The sequence below is a fragment of the Triticum urartu genome, chromosome 3A (assembly GCF_056163025.1).
Source record: "Triticum urartu cultivar PI428250 chromosome 3A, HENAU_Tu73, whole genome shotgun sequence".
NCBI classification, from domain to species: Eukaryota; Viridiplantae; Streptophyta; class Magnoliopsida; order Poales; family Poaceae; genus Triticum; species Triticum urartu.
Window position 1 is genome coordinate 690,170,410 of NC_141875.1, and position 19,372 is coordinate 690,189,781.

Sequence of the window (19,372 nt, forward strand, 5' to 3'; positions counted from 1 at the left end):
TAATCATCTTCTAATGGTAGCAATCTCGTAAAATTTATAATTATCATGACTAGTAGTGTACCGTAACTCGATAGAAGCACATCAAAATACTCTCATATATATACTCGATATCAAACTGCGTGTGGTACTGTCGTATCATCGTCGATCACTGCTTGTCGTCGACGTGGGGCTGGAGCTCCTCCTCCTTCGCCTGCTGCATGATGGTCACGCCGAAGAGCCTCAGGCAGCCCGCCGGCACTACCGGCGCCTGCGGGAGCTGCGCCGCCACAACGGGCACTTCCATGGCAGGCGCCGACCTGGGGATCGCGAGCCCCATGGCGTCCGGGGGAAGGAGGAGGCGCGTCCGCTTCCTCGGCACGATGGGCTTGCCATTGTAGTGCTTTCTCATGTGGCCACCTAGCCGGACGCCGCTGGTGTAAACCTCGCCGCAGACCTTGCAGGGGTGGAGCCTCTCCGGCCTAGGCCCACCCGCGGCGTGCTCCATGGGGTCGACCCCCGCTGCTATGGCTGCCGCGGCGGCCGCCGCGATCCTCCGGTTCTTGTGGCCGGCGACGTGTCCGCCCAGCCCCTGGTGCGTCTCGAACCACTGGTTGCACTCCTTGCACGAGAATCCATGCCGGGTGGCCGGGTCCTTGCGCTGGATGATGTGCGGTGGCCAGTGGAAGGCCTGTGGTGAGACGGCGGCGACATGCTGCTGTGCGGGGGCGGGCGGGTGGAGGTAGAAGGCGGCTGGCTCTGGTGCTGGTACGGCCGGCCGTGGAACTGGATCTTGCTTCTGTGCAGGAGGCGTCAGGGCGATGTCGACTTGCTTGGGTGCAGCGGCGGGTGCTGCTGCCTCTGCCACCACGATGGCCATGGAAAGACCAGCAGCACTCTGACTGGCTTCCACGGTGGCGCTGCTGCTGCTCGCCAGCTCGACGGTCATCGGGTCGTCTGGGGTCTTGGGCTCCGCGACGACATAGGCCATGGACACGGAAACGGGGTCGTCCACGGCGCTGACCGCCTGCGCGTGGACCCTCATGTGGCCATGCACGGCCTTCGAGTTGTGGAACTGCCTGTGGCAGACGGGACAGGCGGGGAATAACGCGGTGGCACCAGCAGCATCGCCGGCGGCGGCGTCGCTGATGGTCCCGTCGGAGCCGAGCGAAGATGTGGGGGACGAAGCGCGGGTAGTCGTCGATTTTGATCTTGATCTTCTTGTTCTTGATCTTGACCCGGCGCTGCCGCTGCCGCCGACCACGTGCACGTCCTCCACGACAGGGACAGGGCCGGGCCGCGCGACGGTGACCATCCGCTGGCGGTCGCGGTGGTCGTGGAGGGGCAGTGGGTGGAGGTAGTAGCGCGCGTCCTCGTCGTCGGTGTCGGTGTCGGAGCCGGTGTAGTAGCCGGAGTCGACGACCTCGCCCTCCTCGATCTCGCGGCGCCGGCGCCCCGACTGGCCTAGGCGATCATCATCAGCGGAGCCGACCATGGAAGGAAACCAGATCGGTTGATCGATCGATCGATCAGCAGTGAGGGAGAGAGAACGAGGGAAGCTAGGGTTTGGCGTCGCTACGCTACGCTCGAGAGTTAGGGCTTTGCTTGTGTTGTGGGGGGCTTTGCTTGTGGGTGGGGAGAAGGAGTGGGCTCCCTTATACGGAGAGGAAGGGGTAGATGGATCCGATGGATCTGCGGCGGCAAGGCGCAGTGCAATGCCGAGACGGGGTAGGGTTCCGTGGCGCGCGCGGCTACGAGTGGTGGACGATCGCGGCGGGAGGGAAGGGGGCGGGAGTCCGCTTGGGAGACGATCGATGGCGGCAGGGATCGATTGAGTTTGTTAGGCGGAAGGAGAGGGAGAGACAGAGGAGACTCGCGCGCGGTTTAAACGGGATTCACCTGCTGCAGAGAGAGAAAGAGAGAGACTGCATGCCGCGCGGTTTTTTTTTTTTTGAAGTTACTGCCGCGCGGTTTAAACGGCCCGGGATTCACTTGCTGTTAATTTGACAGCACACAGCGCCGCAGAGAGAGGGAGATAGATTCTACCATACCCTCCATACGGTTTAAACGGAATCACTTTCTGTTAATTTGACAGCGTGGCACTAGAGAGATATGGAGATGATTGGTAGTAGTAGTCGAATATGCAAGCAAATCTTGGGCGGATCTCCGATCGACATTTCGTGGCCACGAAGATATATCCCCCATCTCCAAGTTTTCTTTTAGGTGTTCCCCCATCTCCAAGTGGAGGCAAAGGAAAGTTAAACGGGCCGGTATAGAGAGTATATATATATATATATATATATATATATATATATATATATATATATATATATATAGAGAGAGAGAGAGAGAGAGAGAGAGAGAGAGAGAGAGAGAGCAAAGAGAAAGAGGAGTCTAGCTAGAACGGTACGGTGCATTTAATTTGCATTTTTTTGTCTCCCGTTATAGCACATACCAAAAAAATCTCACATAAGTTCAAAAAAAATCTCACGAACGGAAAAAAAGCGCGCACCAAAAACTTCGAAGCATTCCAAATAAATCAACGCACTAGCATTATTTTTCGTGCAAGGAAAAGTAAGAAATCTCCACTCGTCACAACAAAGTCACCGTGAGGAATCGTTGCAACATATATGCTGCGACATGTGAATCAATGTTTCCAATGACATGAAGAATAATTAGCAAAAATAGATATGACATGAAATATATTTGGTGGCATGAGGGTAATATCTGCCACAGACCTTCGGACTTATCGGGGCATGTAACCCCGTGTGATTGCAACAAACCGAATGTAGGTGTTTATATATCGAAGGAATCTATGCCAATCCCGACACTAGGCACCCCTGGGCACCTTTTCCCCAAGGCCGGGCAACATTATTTTTAGAAAAGCAACTATGTTGCATTTAATTGATGAAGAAGAAGACACATTACAAATGCTAGGCTGAGCACACAAACCCACAACAACATACAAGAACATCACGCTAGCACCACAGCGACACCAGACCCTAGAAGAGAAGGAACTCAACTTCAAAGATGAGAAAGGCTCGACGAGGCGAGGGAGGTCTTGCGATTCCATCATCCTCTAACCAAGCAAGGCGGACGCCTTGAGCTTTATTCATCTGGTTGCCATCCGACAACACCCCCAAAAGAGAGGAAGGAGTGTTGTATGGGAGCGGGCTAATCCGAGAAGGATCAGACTAGCTAACCCGGCTTCAGAAGCAAACGCCAGACTTGCCAACATGAGATTGAGAACTCGGATCGCATCTTCCCAACACCAACAACACCAGCCACCTCCGACCACTGGTCCCTTCAACTGGTAGCACTCAAAAGATGATGCCCCAAGAGGAGCTCTGCACTGACATCATCATCTCTGACCCCCTAGAGGGTCGGAGGTTTCCCCCAGAGTTGCCATCTCAGACGAAGAAAAGAGCATTCCACCTTGACAACGCCTTCAAGAAAGAAGCTAATGCCCTCGGGCATAACCTTTGTCTACCACACCGGAATAAAGGGCCTAGCCCAATATAGTACCACCTCCTCTCGCCTGAGTCAATAACGTTCAGACCATGACCATCATCCCATGCCCAACACTTGCCAACCCCCTGCACCCAATGACCGTCACAACCACCATTAGATCTAGGCCCCGGGGCTCAAACCCTCTTCTGGTTATAATTTTGTTACTTCTGGTGTTCTCTATACAGCCATGACAGATGATGAATAAAGTCCCCCTAAAAAAAAGATGATGAACAAAGTGGAACTTTTTCCCAAAGAAACCTTTCTCCAAAAAAACCCTCTCTTACAACTGTAATCTCTGTATGTGGTTGAGTAAATAAAGCTGATCAGTTCCCATGGGATAAGATTACGTATAAGGTAGTACTGATCGAGTCAATGAATTGTTGCTTCTTGGACAATAAACACGAGTTTTAAACAAGATGCAGATTTTTTTTTGTGCTTTTAATCTTCGGTGCTAAATTATTTGTTTTTGACGAAATGAGATACATTTTTTTTGCGGTGAAAAATGGCATGAAATGGTAGTGAGATTCGGCGACCCATAATCCTCTGATTGTTATTTTTTTTCCTGCACCGCCGTCTGGTCTAAACTTGTATATAATGAGAAAAAAATAAAAAATCTCTGACAATTTATGGCTGCAATAAGAAATTCGTCCAAGACTGATGTAGCACAAGTGCTACGGTTGTGTCATTGTGTAGCTAATACTTCTCTTGGAGTAACATGCATGCTGGTGCACGTGTCAATGGGCGCACACGCTCGTCACTCTGTTTGTGTGGTACAACGGCATAGCTATAGTGTGTGTACAGTGTACATCACGTGAGTGCAGATTTCTGTAAGATTTTATTTATAGCTGCTCAGACTGGACATATTTGACATAACTTATCAACAGATTAATCTAATAGAGTGAAGTTTATTTTATTTTTCTTGTGAATAAGAAAACTGCGCCTTTTCCAGGTGTTGATTTAGCATTTGGCGTTGCCGTTTGTGCATGCATGCACTTCCACTTTTTTGCGTGTGCTTCTGTTAGGATTTTTTCCGATTAAATTATCTGCCACCGTGCTTTGCGCATGTTTTGTTCCAAAAAAAAGCTGATCAAGACGACTGATGTGCAGTGTGTCATCCTTGTAATCGTTAAAAGTCGATGAACAAAGCGTGCAATCAAGACACATTTATCCAAATTCAAGCACGTATCGATCAAACTATTGCATAACTTAAGACTTCTCCTAGGGGGAAATACCCAATGGTTCCTGGGTACATATGTACCCTATATGGAGATTTATTTTTAATAGTTAAACAAAAAATCAAAATAGTTAAGAAACTGTTTATAGAATAAAGTTGACTTACTTGCGCACTAGTATACACATTTTCAAAAAAAAGAAAAGTATGTTGACTTCACAGCGAAAAAGACAAAAATTATTTGCTACTATAGGTCACCATTCACGCTATTTTGACCGGAAATTTGTCTTTTTTGAAAAGAAGTCAAAGAGGAATTTTATGTTTTTGTCACTTTTCTCACTAGTACAATGAAGGGTCAAGTTTTTATCAAAAATATTTTTAGAAATTTTTGACTTTTTGTTGAATTACTAATTTTTTTATGCATATAGGGTACATATGTACCCAGGAACCAAAAGTTCCCCTCCTCCTGGGAGGTTTCTGACCTAAACCTTCTAACATTGACACACGTATGATGCCTAATAGGAGTAGTGTTAATATCACGATCGTAGCACATCAGAATACTCTCATGCTCGATATCAATCTGCATGCTTGCTGTATCATCGATCACTGCTTCTCGTCGACGGGGGCTTCCTCCTCTTTCTTCGCCTCCTGCAAGATGTTCACGCCGAACAGCCTGAAGCAGCCCGCCGGCACCACCGGCGCCTGCGGGTGCTGCACCGGCGGCGCCACAACGGGCGCTTCCATGGCAGGCGCCGGCCCGGGGATCACGAGCCCGATGACGTCCGGGGGTAAGAGGAGGCGCGCCCGCTTCCTCGGCACGATGGGCTTGCCCGTGTAGTGCTTTCTCATGTGCCCCCCTAGCCGGACGCCGCTGGCGTACACTTCGCCGCAGACCTTGCAGGTGTGGAGCTTCTCCGGCCTAGGCCCGCTCGCTGCAATCGGGTCGACCCCTGCTGCTATGGCTGCCGCCGCCGCCGCTGCGATCCCCCGGTTCTTGTGGCCGGCGGCGTGTCCACCCAGCCCCTGGTGCGTCTCGAACCACCGGTTGCACTCCTTGCACGAGAATCCACGCGGGGCGCCCGGGTCCTGGTGCAGCGGCCCGTGGAAGGCCTGCGGTGGAGCGACGGCTACATGCTGCTGTGCCGCGGATTGATGGAGGTAGACGGCGGCTGGGTCTGGTGCTGGTGCGACCGGAGCGGGCACGGGGACGCCGGGGGGCGATGTCAACCTTCTTGGGTGCAGCGGCGGGCGGTGCTGCCTCTGCCACGACGATGGCCATGGAAAGATCAGCGGCACGCTGACGACTGGGCTCCATGCTGGCGCTGCTGCTGCTGCCGCTGCCGGGGGCGACCTGACCGCTGGTCACCACCTCCACTGGCATCGGGTCGTCCGAGACCTTGGTCTCCTCAACGACATCAATGGCCATTGACACGGACACGGAGCCGCCCACCTCGTCAACGGCGCTGACCTCTGGAGACACCTTCTGCTCCTCCTTGGGCTGCGCCTGCGCGTGGACCCTCATGTGCCCATGCACGGCCTTGGAGCTGTGGAACTGCCTGTGGCAGACGGGACAGGCCGGGAATAACGCGGTGGCGGCAGCAGCATGGCCGCCGGCGTCGGCGTCGCTGATGGTCCCGTCGGAGCCGAGAGAGGACGTGGGGGACGAAGCCCGGGTAGTCGATCTTGACCCGGCGCTGGCGCGGCCGACGATCACATCCTCCAGGACAGGGCCTGGGCCGGGGCCGGGCCGCGCGACTGTGACCTTCACCTCCTGGCGGTGGTCGTGGAGGCGCACTGGGTGCAGGTAGTAGCGCGCGTCCTCGTCGTCGGTGTCGGTATCGGTGTCGGAGCCTGTGTAGTAGCCGGAGGCGACCTCGCCCTCCTCGCGGCGCCGGCGCCCCGACTGCTCCAGGCGGTCGTCGGTGGAGCCGGCCATGGAAGGGAAACCAGATGGGTTGATCGATCAGCAGTGAAGTCAAGAGAGAGAGGCTAGGGTTTGGTATCGCTCGCTACGCTACGCACGCTCGAGACTTAGGGCTTTGTTTGTGTTGTGGCCTTGTGGGGGGCTTTGGCTTGGCTACGCGGCGCTTTGCTTGTGGGTGGGTAGGAGTGCCTTAGGGCATGTACAATGGTTGACAAGACGGTCTTATCTTAAGTCTTGCATGTAATTTAGAGATGACAAAAAAAATATGTCTACAATGGGTTATATCTTAGCCTTATCTTCAATAACTAGCAATTCCTTAAAACTTGGTGAGACAAATTGTGCTAAGAGATCATCTCTTGTCTTATCTTAAATAAGAGAAGACAAGCCTTTTCTTACGAGTTCTCTCTCCTCCACTTCATCATTTATCCTACGTGGCACTCCTAAGATAGCACCATTGTACATGCCCTTATATGGAGAGGAAGAGAGGTAGATGGATCCGATCGATCTGCGGCGGCAAGGCGCAGTGCAAAGCCGAGACGTGGTAGAGATTGATAGGGTTCCGTGGCGTGCGCGGCTGCGAGTGGTGGACGATCGTGGCGGGAGGGAAGGGGGCGGGAGTCCGCTTGGGAGACGATGGCGGCAGGTAGGGAAAGTTCATCGATGGAGTTTGTTAGACGGAAGGAGAGGGAGAGGAGACTCGCGCGCGGTTAAAACGGGATTCACCTGCTGTTAATTAATTTGACAGCGCAGCGGCAGAGAGAGAGATATAGAGATAGAAAGAGAGAGACTGCCGCGCGGTTTAAACGGCCCGGGATTCACTTGCTGTTAATTTGACAGCACAGCACCGCAGAGAGAGGGAGATAGATTCTACCATATCCTCCATACGGTTTAAACGGAATCACTTTGTGTTAATTTGACAGCGTGGCACTAGAGAGAGAGAGAGAGAGATTAAGTCCCCAAGAGGAATCGTTGGAACATATATGCTGCAACATGTAAATCAATGTTTCCAATGACAAGAAGAATAGATAACATGAGAAGTATTTGGTGGCATGAGCACAATATCTGCCGCAGACCTTCCGACTCATCGGGCAATGTAACCCCATGTGATTGCAACAAACCGAATGTAGGTGTTTAGAGCATCTTCAACAGGCGACCAAAAACTGCTCCGCACGCTAAAAGTAGGGTTTTTTGGGCGCCGGATAGAGCAGAAACTGTAAAATAGTGCACACGCAAAAAAGGTTGGGCACGCGCGGAAAAATGCTATCACATGCTGTAAATTTGAGGCACCGGATTGCCGCGCTTCACAATTTACACTGCATGTTTTTTTGGGCGCGAGTTTTTTGGCATCTGGTAAAGCAATGTTGGATCCGGCATGCTAAAAGTGCTACAGTGATGCGCTAAAACTATTTTAGACGCGAAAGTTTTGTACATCTGTTGGAGATGCTCTTATATATTGAAGAAATCTACACCAAACCGTGTGATCCCAACACTAGGCACCCCCTGGGCACCTTTTCCCCATGGTCGGGCAACATATTTTTTAGAAATGCAACGACGTTGCATTTAATTGATGAAGAAGAAGAAACATTTACAATGCTAGATTGAGCACACAAACCCACAACAACACACAAGAACGCAAACACTAGCACCATAGCAACACCACGCCCTAGAAGAGAAGGAACTCAGCTTCAAAGATCATGAAGGCTTGATGGGGCGAGGAAGGTGTAGCAATTCCATCATCCTAACCAAGCAAGGCGCACACCTAGAGCCTTATTCATCTGGTTGCCATCCGACAACACCCCAAAAAGAGAGGGAGGGTGTCGTATGGGAGCAAGCTAATCCCAGAAGGATCACACTAGCTAACCTGGCTTCGGACGCAAGCGCCAAACTTGCCAACATGAGATTGAGAACTTGGATCACATCTGCCCAACACCAACAACATCGGCACCCTCCTACCACTGGTCCCTCCAACATATATTCCGCACCGACATCATCATATCTAACCCCCTAGAGGGTCGGAGAGCCTTTGTCTACCCCGGCCACAACCGGAATCGAGGACCTAGCCCAATATAGTGCCACCTCCTCTCGCCCGTGTCAATAACGTTCAGACCGTGACCATCATCGCCTGCTCAATACCTGCCAACCCCCGGCACCCAATGACTGCCACAACCACCATTAGATCTGGGCCCCGGGGCCAAACTCTCTTCTGCTTATAATTTTTATTACTTCTGGTGTTCTCTACACAGTCATTATATGACAAATAATGAATAAAGTGGAAGTTTCTTCCAGAAAAACTCTCTTACAAGTGTAATCTCTGCTGATCAGTTCCCATGGCGTAATATTACGTTAAGGTAGAGCATAATAGAATATGGGGTCGTTCGACTACTGTCATGTTATATGATCGAGTCAATAAATTGTTGCTTCTTGGACAATAAACAAGAGTTTTAAACAAGATGCAGATGCACGTGTGGGCGTCCGCTCGTCACAAACAATGGCTTAGTGTGTGTGTACATCACATGAGTGCAGATTTCTGTATGATTTTATTTATAGCTGCTCAGACTGGACATATTTGACATAACTTATCAACAGATTAATCTAATAGAGTGAAGTTTATTTTTCCTCGCAAAAAATATTTATTTTATTTTCTTGTGAATAGAAAAACTGCACCTTTCCCAGGTGTTGATTTACCATTTGGCGTTGCCGTTTGTGCATGCATGCACTTCAACTTTTTGCATGAGCTTTCTGTTAGGATCTTTTTCTTTTCCGATTAAATTTTCTGCAACCACGCTTTGCTACTTTTTCGTTCCAAAAGAAAGCTGATCAGACGAGTATGTGATGTGCAGTGTTCATCCTTGTAATCGTTAAAAGTGGATGAACAAAGCGTGCAATCAAGACACATTTATCCAACTTCAAGCACGTATCGATCAAACTATTGCACAACTTTAGACCTAATAAACCTTCTAATGGTACCAATCTACTAACATTTACACCGTATGATGCCTAATAGTGTTAATACCACGATCGTAGCACATCAGAATACTCTCTATCAATCTGCATGCTTGCTGTATCATCGATCACTGCTTCTCGTCGACGGGGGCTTCCTCCTCTTTCTTCGCCTCCTGCATGATGGTCACGCCGAAGAGCCTCAGGCATCCCGCCGGCACCACCGGCACTTGCGGGGGCTGCACCGCCGGCGCCACAACGGGCGCTTCCATGGCAGGCGACAGCCCGGGGATCGCGACCCCGATGACGTCCGGGGGTAAGAGGAGGCGCGCCCGTTTCCTCGGCACGATGGGCTTGCCCGTGTAGTGCTTCCTCATGTGCCCACCTAGCTGGACGCCGCTGGTGTACACTTCGCCGCAGACCTTGCAGGTGTGGAGCTTCTCCGGCCTAGGCGCGCCCGCTGCTATGGGGTCGACCCCCGCTGCTATGGCTGCAGCGGCGGCCGCCGCGATCCTCCGGTTCTTGTGGCCGGCGACGTGTCCGCCCAGCCCCTGGTGCGTCTCGAACCACCGGTTGCACTCCTTGCACGAGAATCCACGCGGGGCGGCCGGGTCCTGGTGCAGCGGCCAGTGGAAGGCCAGCGGTGGGACAGCGGCAGCATGCTGCTGTGCGGCGGCGGGCGGGTGGAGGTAGACGGCGGCTGGCTCTGGTGCTGGTGCGACCGGCGGTGGGACGGGGTCTTGCCGATGTGCAGGAGGCGTTGGGGCGATGTCGACTTGATTGGGTGCAGCGGCGGGTGCTGCTGCCTCTGCCACCACGATGGCCATGGAAAGATCAGCAGCACTCTGAGTGGGCTCCACGCTGCTGGACCTCCTGCTGCTGCCGCTGCCGCTGCCGGCGAGGAGCTGATCGCTGCTCGGCACCTCCACGGTCATCGGGTCGTCCGGGGTCTTGGGCTCCTCGACGACATAGGCTATGGACACGGACACGGAGTCAGCCGCCTCGTCCACGGCGCTGACCGTAGCAGACGCCTTCGCCTCCTCCTTGGGCTGGGCCTGCGCGTGGACCCTCATGTGGCCATGGACGGCCTTGGAGCTGTGGAACTGCCTGTGGCAGACGGGGCAGGCCGGGAATAACGCGGTGGCGGCAGCAGTGTCGCCGCCGGCGTGGCCGTCGTCTCTGATGGTCCCGTCGGAGCCGAGCGAGGACGACGGCGACGAGCGCCGGGTAGTCGATCTTGATCTTCTTGACCCGGCGCTGACCACGTCCTCCGGGACAGGGCCGGGGCCGGGGCGGGCGACCGTGACCATCTGGTGCTGGCGGTGGTCGTTGAGGGGCAGTGGATGGAGGAAGTAGCGCGCGTCCTCGTCGTCGGTGTCGGTGTCGGAGCCCGTGTAGTAGCCGGAGGCGACCTCGCCCTCCTCGATGTCCCGGCGCCGGCGCGGCGGCTGGGCCGGGCGATCATCATCCGCGGAGCCGGCCATGGAAGGAAACCAGATCGTAGATCGATCGACTGGCAGCGAGGAGAGAGAGCGAGAAGCTAGGGTTTTGGAATCGCACGCTCCGCTCGAGATTTTAGGGCTTGGCTTGTGTTGTGGCCTTGTGGGGTCTGCGCTTCGCTTGTGGGTGGAGGGAGATAGAGGGAAAGTGGGGTGCCTTATATGGAGAGCGAGGGCTTGGGTGAGGGGTAGCTCCGTTGTGCGGCGGCAAGGCGCGGCCGAGACGGGGTGGAGAAGTAGAGATAGAGTTGGAGTCGGTAGGGTTTATGCGAGCGGGGGTTCCGTGGCGCGCGCGGCTGCGAGCGGGGGATCGCGGCGGGAAGCGGACGGGAGTCTGCTTCGGAGACGATGGGTGGCGGGGCTGGGATGGATCCAGTTTGTTACGCGGTTTAAAGGGGATTCACCTGCTGTTAATTAATTTGACAGCACAGCGTGGCAGAGAGATAGAGGGAGAGAGAGAGACTTCCGCGCGGTTTAAATGGTTTGACAGTACGGTAGAGAGAGAGAGAGTATCGTGCGGTTTAAACGGGATCACCTGCTGTTAATTTAAGAGAGAGAGAGAGACTACCGTACCGTGCAGTTTAGACGTGATCACCTTCTGTTAATCTTTTTTTGCGGGTTATTTTCTGTTAATTTGACAGCGTGGCAGAGAGAGAGAGAGGGGGGAGGGAGAGAGAGAGAGGAGTTAGCAGTTCTTTTTTTTTCTTTGAGCGGGAGAAGAGATAGCAGTTTCGTATATGGAAACGAATCTTGGCCGGATCTGATCGATATTTCTTTGCCAACAAGGTAGTATACTAGTGGAAGGAAAGGAAAGTTAATTAAACCGGTGAAGAGAGAAGAGATGGAGAGAGGAGTCTTTTTTTTTTTGAGAACGAGAGAGGAGTCTAGATGGTATCTTTTTTTTTTCCTGGCATGATAAAGCACATACCAAAAACATCGAAGCAGTCCAAACAAATCAATACTGTAGCATTATTTACTTCCTGTAAATAAATGTACTAACCAATCTCCTAATGAAGGCCCGAGAAGAATCATGCATGGCAACATATATGCTAATTTTTTGTTGGTAGCTTACCAAGCTGACCACTTGTAAAAATATGCTGCAACATGTAAATCAATGTTTCCAACAATAAACAAAATAATTCCTGAAAAATATAACGTGAAGAATATTTTGCAGCATGAGCACAATATTTGTAGCAGGCCTTTGGACTCAGTCGGGGCATGTCGTGTGTGTATGCAGTGAAGCAAATGTGGTTTTGTGACATATTGAAGGGATGAAAGACAAATCGCGGGATCCCAACCGGGCCTATCCACCCGCGGGTAACGTTTCCCCAAAGCCAACCAACATGGAGGGGGGGGGGGTCCCTTTTCAGTCCAACTCCAGCTACTCCATTGATCCACAACATAACCTCGACAACCTTCAACCAAGGGCAGACCAAGGGCGGATGAAAAACATAGGATGGTGGGAGGGGAGTTGTGAGAGGATAACTGTTTAAGATTGATTCACAAAATCCTCGCTCTAAGATTAAGGATAATGCATTATATATGTGTTCTACGGAGTTGTAAATATATGATCCATTTTTCACCCCTTTATGACAAATAATTGTGTTCATCGACGTACTGGTCTATGTTTGCAGGCATATCAGGTCAGATATCGGTCATACGGTCGATATTTCGGTCCATGTCACAAGATATGTGTGAAAATAATATTTACAAAATGATATGTTATGTTCATATCGGTAGAGCCTCAAAACTAATATATCAGCCTATATATCAATCATATCGGCCTAGATTTAAAAGCTTGATCTCAGCCCTCCCACTAGTAGAAAAAGGGTCAAACGTGAAGCACATTAGTGCCGGTTTGTATTTGAGCCGGCACTAATGTATACATTAGTGCCGGTTCCAACGGCTAGCCGGGGCGCTTTCATTAGTACCGGTTCGTGGTGAACCTTTAGCACCGGTTCGTGCCACGAACCGGTACTAATGAGAGTGGTGGCAGGATGTTGTCAGACTGGGGCCCATCCAGCCCCTTTAGTACCGGTTCTTGGCACGAACCGGTACTAAAGGTCGTCCTACATAAACCCTTCGTCCACCCGAGCTCGCTCTGTTCTTCCCCTTTCCCCTCTCCTCTCTATTCTTCCCCTCTTTCTCTCGAGCTCATCACACATTTTGCCCAAAATTTGTCAAGATTTGAAGGCCCCCATCCATTCAAATGATCACAAAGGTTAGCAACTTTGTCCTTTCATCTCTCATTGCTAGATTAGCTCTTGCAATGCTTTATATAGTGATTAATTTGTGAGTTTAGTAATTTGGGAGGATATATATATATGTGTGTGCTAGTATTTGATTTATATGCAATTTTTTCTAGGAGGAATGTGAACCCGAAATTCTAACCGACCCTATTGTCGAGAGGTTAAATTTAGTTGAAAGAGAAAACGAGTACTTGAAAGAAAAATTGAAAAGAATTGAGGGGGAGAAGATGGAATTGGAGTTGCATGTTGCCGATGTCGTCGATGATCACAAGATCAAGATGGAGAAAATGCGCTTGAAGATTAGAAAAATTAGAAAATATGCCATCGATAGTGAGGCTTGGTATCATTATGCTGTTGGATCCATTGTTACCTTAGTTGCGATCTTGATCGTATTTGTTGTTGCATTTAAATGCTTTAGCTAGAGAGTTATTTGTTTGTTGCATTTAAGTGTTGTATGAACTTGTATTAATTTGGTCTATTCGGTGTTGTGTAATGAAGATGAGCCGGCAATGGATGTACGATGACCGATGCTCTCCCCAGTTCGTTGAGGGCGTGCATATTTTTCTGCTTACGGCTGAGGCAAACAAGCAGGCGGATGGTTTTATGCCTTGTCCATGTGCTCGCTGTAAGAATGGTCACAATTACTCTACGTCAAGAACCATTCACGTCCACCTATTTAAGTCCGGTTTCATGCCCCACTATAATGTTTGGACCAAGCACGGAGAAGAGGGGTTATGATGGAAGACAATGAAGAAGAAGAGGACTACGACAGCTATCCTGGCCATGGGTTCCCTGAATACGATGATACAACAATGGGGGAAGAAGCTGAGCCGATAATGCGGGAAGAAGCTGAGCTGGCAATGCGGGAAGAAGCTGAAGAAGAGGCATCAGATGAGCCCGTTGATGATCTAGGTCGGGCCATTGTCGATGCAAAGAGAAACTGCGCAAGTGATTTGGAGAAGAAGAACTTGCAGCGCATGTTAGAGGATCACAAAAAATTGTTGTACCCGAATTGCGTAGGTGACAAGAAAAAGCTGGGCACCACATTGGAATTGCTATAATGGAAGGCAGAGAATGGTGTATCTGACAAGGGATTTGGAAAGTTGCTGGTAATGATAAAGGATATGCTTCCAAAGGACAACGAATTGCCCGAGAGTACGTACGAAGCAAAGAAGGCTGTCTGCCCTCTAGGGTTAGAGGTGAAGAAGATACATGCATGCCCTAATGATTGCATCCTCTACCGCGGTGAGTATGAGGATTTGAAAGCTTGCCCGGTATGTGGTGCATGGCGCTATAAGATCAGCCGCGATGACCCTGGTGATGTCGAGGGCCGGCGCCCCAGGAAGAAGATTCCTGCCAAGGTGATGTGGTATGCTCCTATAATACCACGGTTGAAATGTTTGTTCCAAAACAAAGAGCATGCCAAGGCGATGCGATGGCACAGAGAAGACCGTAAGAAAGACGAAAAGTTGAGAGTACCCGCTGACGGGTCGCAGTGGAGAAAAATCGAAAAAAAGTACGGGAAAGGGTTTGCAAATGACGCAAGGAGCGTATGGTTTGGTCTAAGCGCAGATGGCATTAATCCTTTTGGGGAGCAGAGCAGCAACCATAGCACCTGGCCTGTGACTCTATGTTTGTATAACCTTCCTCCTTGGTTGTGCATGAAGCGGAAGTTCATTATGATGCCAGTGCTCATCCAAGGCCCTAAGCAACCCGGCAACGACATTGATGTGTACCTAAGGCCATTAGTTGAAGAACTCTTACAACTGTGGAATGGAACAGGTGTACGTGCGTGGGATGAGCACATAGGGGAAGAATTTGACATAAAGGCGTTGCTGTTCGTGACCATCAATGATTGGCCTGCTCTCAGTAACCTTTCAGGACAGACAAACAAGGGATACCGCGCATGCACGCACTGTTTGGAAGATACCGACAGTATATATTTGGCTAATAAGAATGTGTACCTGGGACATCGTCGATTTCTTCCGAGCAGGCATCCCGTAAGAAAGAAAGGCAAGCATTTCAAAGGTGAGGCGGATCACCGGATGAAGCCTCGCCACCGTACTGGTGCTGATGTACATGATATGGTCAAGGATTTGAAGGTGGTATTTGGAAAGGGTCCTGGTGGACAACCTGTTCCGAATGACGCTGACGGACGCGCACCCATGTGGAAGAAGAAATCTATATTTTGGGACCTGCCCTATTGGAAAGACCTCGAGGTCCGCTCCGCAATCGACGTGATGCACGTGACGAAGAATCTTTGTGTGACCCTGCTTGGCTTCTTGGGCGTGTATGGGAAGACAAAAGATACACCTGAGGCACGGGAGGACCAGCAACGTATGCACGAAAAATACGGCATACATCAGGGTCATGCAAGCTACGCTCTTACCAAGAAGAGAAGGAAATCTTCTTTGAATGCCTGCTCAGTATTAAGGTACCGTCTGGCTTCTCGTCGAATATAAAGGGAATAATAAACATGGCAGAGAAAAAGTTCCAGAACCTAAAGTCTCATGACTGCCACGTGATTACGACGCAACTGCTTCCGGTTGCATTGAGGGGGCTTCTACCGGAAAACGTTCGATTAGCCATTGTGAAGCTATGTGCATTTCTCAATACAATCTCTCAGAAGGTAATCGATCCAGAAATCATACCAAGGTTACAGAATGATTTGGTGCAATGTCTTGTTAGTTTCGAGTTGGTGTTCCCACCATCCTTCTTCAACATCATGACGCACGTCCTAGTTCACCTATGCGAAGAGATTAACGTTTTGGGTCCTGTATTTCTACACAATATGTTCCCCTTTGAGAGGTTCATGGGAGTCTTAAAGAAATATGTTCATAATCGTGCTAGGCCAGAAGGAAGCATCTCCAAGGGCCGTCAAAATGAGGAGGTCATTGAGTTTTGTATTCACTTTATTCCTGACCTTAAGCCGATTGGTGTTCCTGAATCGCGGCATAAGGGCAGACTGGATGGAAAAGGCACGCTAGGAGGGAAACAAATAATATGTATGGACGGACATTCTCTCACTGAAGCACACTACACAGTTCTACAGAATTCCGCCTTGGTGGCTCCGTATATGGATGAACACAAGAATTTGTTACGCTCCAAACACCCGGAGCGGTCTGATGACTGGATTACACGTGAACAAACCAGGAGTTTCGCCAGCTGGTTGCAAGCACGTACCATGCATGACACCTCTATTGAAGATGGCCTGTACTTGCTGTCCCAGTTACCATCTTCGAATATAATGACTTTCAAAGGGTACGAGATAAATGATAATACATTTTACATGATCGCCCAAGATAAGAAGAGCACCAACCAAAACAGTGGTGTCCTCTTTGATGCAGAAACCAAGACGGGAAAGGAAACATATTATGGTTATATACAGGACATATGGGAACTTGACTATCGACGTGGTTTGAAGGTCCCTTTGTTTCGGTGCAAATGGGTCAATATGACACGAGGCGGGGTAACGGAAGACCCACAGTACGGAATGACAACAGTGGATCTCAACAATCTTGCGTATGCAGACGAACCATTCGTCCTAGCCAATGATGTGGCACAGGTTTTCTATGTGAAGGACATGTCTACCAAGCCAAGAAAAAGGAAAGATAAGGAAGCGAATGCATCGTACGATGAGCCAAAGCGGCACATAGTTCTTTCTGGGAAAAGAAACATCGTGGGAGTGGATGACAAGACAGACAAGTCAGAAGATTATGAAAATTTTGATGAAATTGCTCCATTCACAGTGAATATTGACCCGAGCATACCGTTAAATGATGAAGATTTTTCATGGCTACGACACAAAGGGACACACGCGAAGAAAAAGTTTCACACCCAAAGATCTGGGATGTGATCGGCTTAACTATCATCACTTTCTTCTGTGTTTCACACACAGGAGGGAATCTCTATAATAGTTAGGGTAGCTAGTTATGTGTTTTGGCATTTGAAACGCGAAGAAATTTTATGTGCAAGCAAATTCTTTCATGCATTTATTAATTTTTTCAGCTAAATGACCCTGAAATTGAAAAGCATTTCAAATGAATTCAGAAAAGGTTGAAAGTTGGCATGGTATCATAATTTCACCCACATAGCATGTGCAAAAAAGTAGAGAGGGTTACCGCAAAAACTGGATGCACTTTGTGTAAAAAATGGATAAAGCAAAAAAAATAAGAAAAAAATGCCCACCTACTGGGCCACAGCGGCCTGCATACGACTAGAAACCCAAATTCAAGTTGGGCCAGGATGCAGGCCCGCTAGCCCAGTAGGCCCAACAAGGCATCGCAGAAGAGGTAGGCCCAGAAGGCCTGCTTAAGAGAGAAGCTCGAGACAGCAGCGACGACGGGGCTTATAAGCAGGTGCGAGTGCCCCTCGGCTAGCGAGGTGGGACAAAACTTTTGTGCCCCTCGCCTGGCAGCGCACACCCTTCAGTACCGGGTCATGGCACCAACCGGTACTAAAGGGGGGGCCTTTAGTACCGGTTGGAGCCACCAACCGGTACTAAAGGGGGTCGCTTCCCGTCGCTTGGGCTAGCCAAAACAGACCTTTAGTACCGGTTGGTGGCTCCAACCGGTACTAAAGGTGGGTTCTATATAAGAGAACACTTCAAAATTTCGTCAGTTTCTCATCTCTACCTCTGCTTCTTCTCCTCTGCACCGTCGCCCGCCGCCCCCGTCGTCTCCATATCCCTCGTCGCCGCCCCGGCCCGTCGCCGCCCCGTTCCCGTCGTCGCCGCCCCGTCGTCCCGTCCCCGTCGTCCCCGTCGTCACTGCCGCCCCGTCCCGGCCGCGTCGTCACCGTCCCCGTCGTCGTCGCCGCCCCGGCCCGTACGTCCCCGTCCCCGTCGTCGCCGCCCCGTCGTCGCCGCGCCCGTCGCCGTCCCCGTCGCCGCGCGCCCCCCGTCGCCTCTCGCCTCGCCGGCCGGTGAGCGCGCACACACACATACATTTTTAGTTATAGATTTTTCTGTTTTTTAGAAATTGTTAGACATTTTTCTGTTTTTTAGAAATAGTTAGAAATGTTAGAATTGTTAGAATAGTTAGAAATGTTAGAATTGTTAGAAATGTTAGAATTGTTAGAATTTTTTCTGTTTTTTTAGTTATAGAAATAGTTATAAAAAAGTTAGAATTGTTAGATTTTTTTTTGTTTTTTAGTTATAGAAATAGTTATAAAAAAGTTAGAATTGTTAGAAATTTTTCTGTTTTTTAGTTATAGAAATAGTTATAAAAAAGTTAGAAAATTTTCTTTTTTTTAGTTATAGAAATATTAGAAATGTTATAGAAATGTTAGTTATATATAGCATTGTTAGAAATGTTATAGAAATGATAGAAATTTTAGTTATCAAAATCCAATCATTAAAAAAATGTTACTTTTTGTGGGCATATAGCTAGTATTTGTTGTCGACGATGCCCGGCCCGCATCCTCGCCGTCGACACGTCCGCGACGACGTCCAGCTGACCCATGTCCGGGACTGGGCTCCGCCGGGCTGGCACTGGGAGGTGCTGCCTGGAGGGGCGCGCCGCTTGATGAGGAACCCGGCCCCGGGTCCCGTCGTCGACCCTGATCTCGTTTGGTGGCGTTCGCGTGGGCCAGTTTCGGTGCGGAGGGAGCCGGCCTTGCCGGAGGTGGTACGTCGTCGTGTCAGGGAGGAGGACGAGCACGTCCATCGCTACATGGTTGCGTTAGAGGGCGGCAGGTTCTCCAATACCTGGCAGTTTCTTCAGGGATCTCACTTCAGCTATGATCCTGTGAGGGTTCCTTCTCTTTGGGTGTCCACCGCCTAGCCAGTGATGTACTATTTAATATTATATATTATTCGAGACGATGTATTTGAGATTAAATCTATTATTCAAGACGATGTATTCGAGACTATATCTATTATTCGAGACGATGTATTCGAGATTATATCTGTTATTCGAGATTATACTAAATTGTTTTATATTTCTTTTGGCATAGTTAAATAAAAGCTATGGCGGACAATACCGACAGAGAGAGAGAACAGGCCATGTTCGATATCATACGCGGGCCAGATGATGATCAGAATGAAGAAGATTTTGATGGCTCCGAATTTCTAAACAACACCGGAGAGGGTGATATGATATTC

The 19,372-nt window shown here is 49.9% G+C and overlaps 2 protein-coding genes and 1 pseudogene across 2 annotated transcripts; all 3 read right to left on the reverse strand.

The window, feature by feature from the left end:
* Nucleotides 1–145: 145 nt before the first annotated feature.
* Nucleotides 146–1,471, reverse strand: LOC147981668 (uncharacterized). Its single transcript, XM_087516039.1, has one exon. It carries the CDS (start codon nucleotides 1,469–1,471, stop codon nucleotides 146–148), a length of 1,326 nt encoding a protein of 441 aa, XP_087372165.1.
* A 3,789-nt stretch (nucleotides 1,472–5,260) lies between these two features.
* LOC147981669 (uncharacterized) lies at nucleotides 5,261–6,593 on the reverse strand (annotated as a pseudogene).
* A 3,059-nt stretch (nucleotides 6,594–9,652) lies between these two features.
* On the reverse strand, nucleotides 9,653–11,005 carry LOC147981670 (uncharacterized). Its single transcript, XM_087517185.1, has one exon. The coding sequence runs from the start codon at nucleotides 11,003–11,005 to the stop codon at nucleotides 9,653–9,655; it is 1,353 nt and encodes a 450-aa protein (XP_087373311.1).
* Between the last annotated feature and the right edge of the window lie 8,367 nt (nucleotides 11,006–19,372).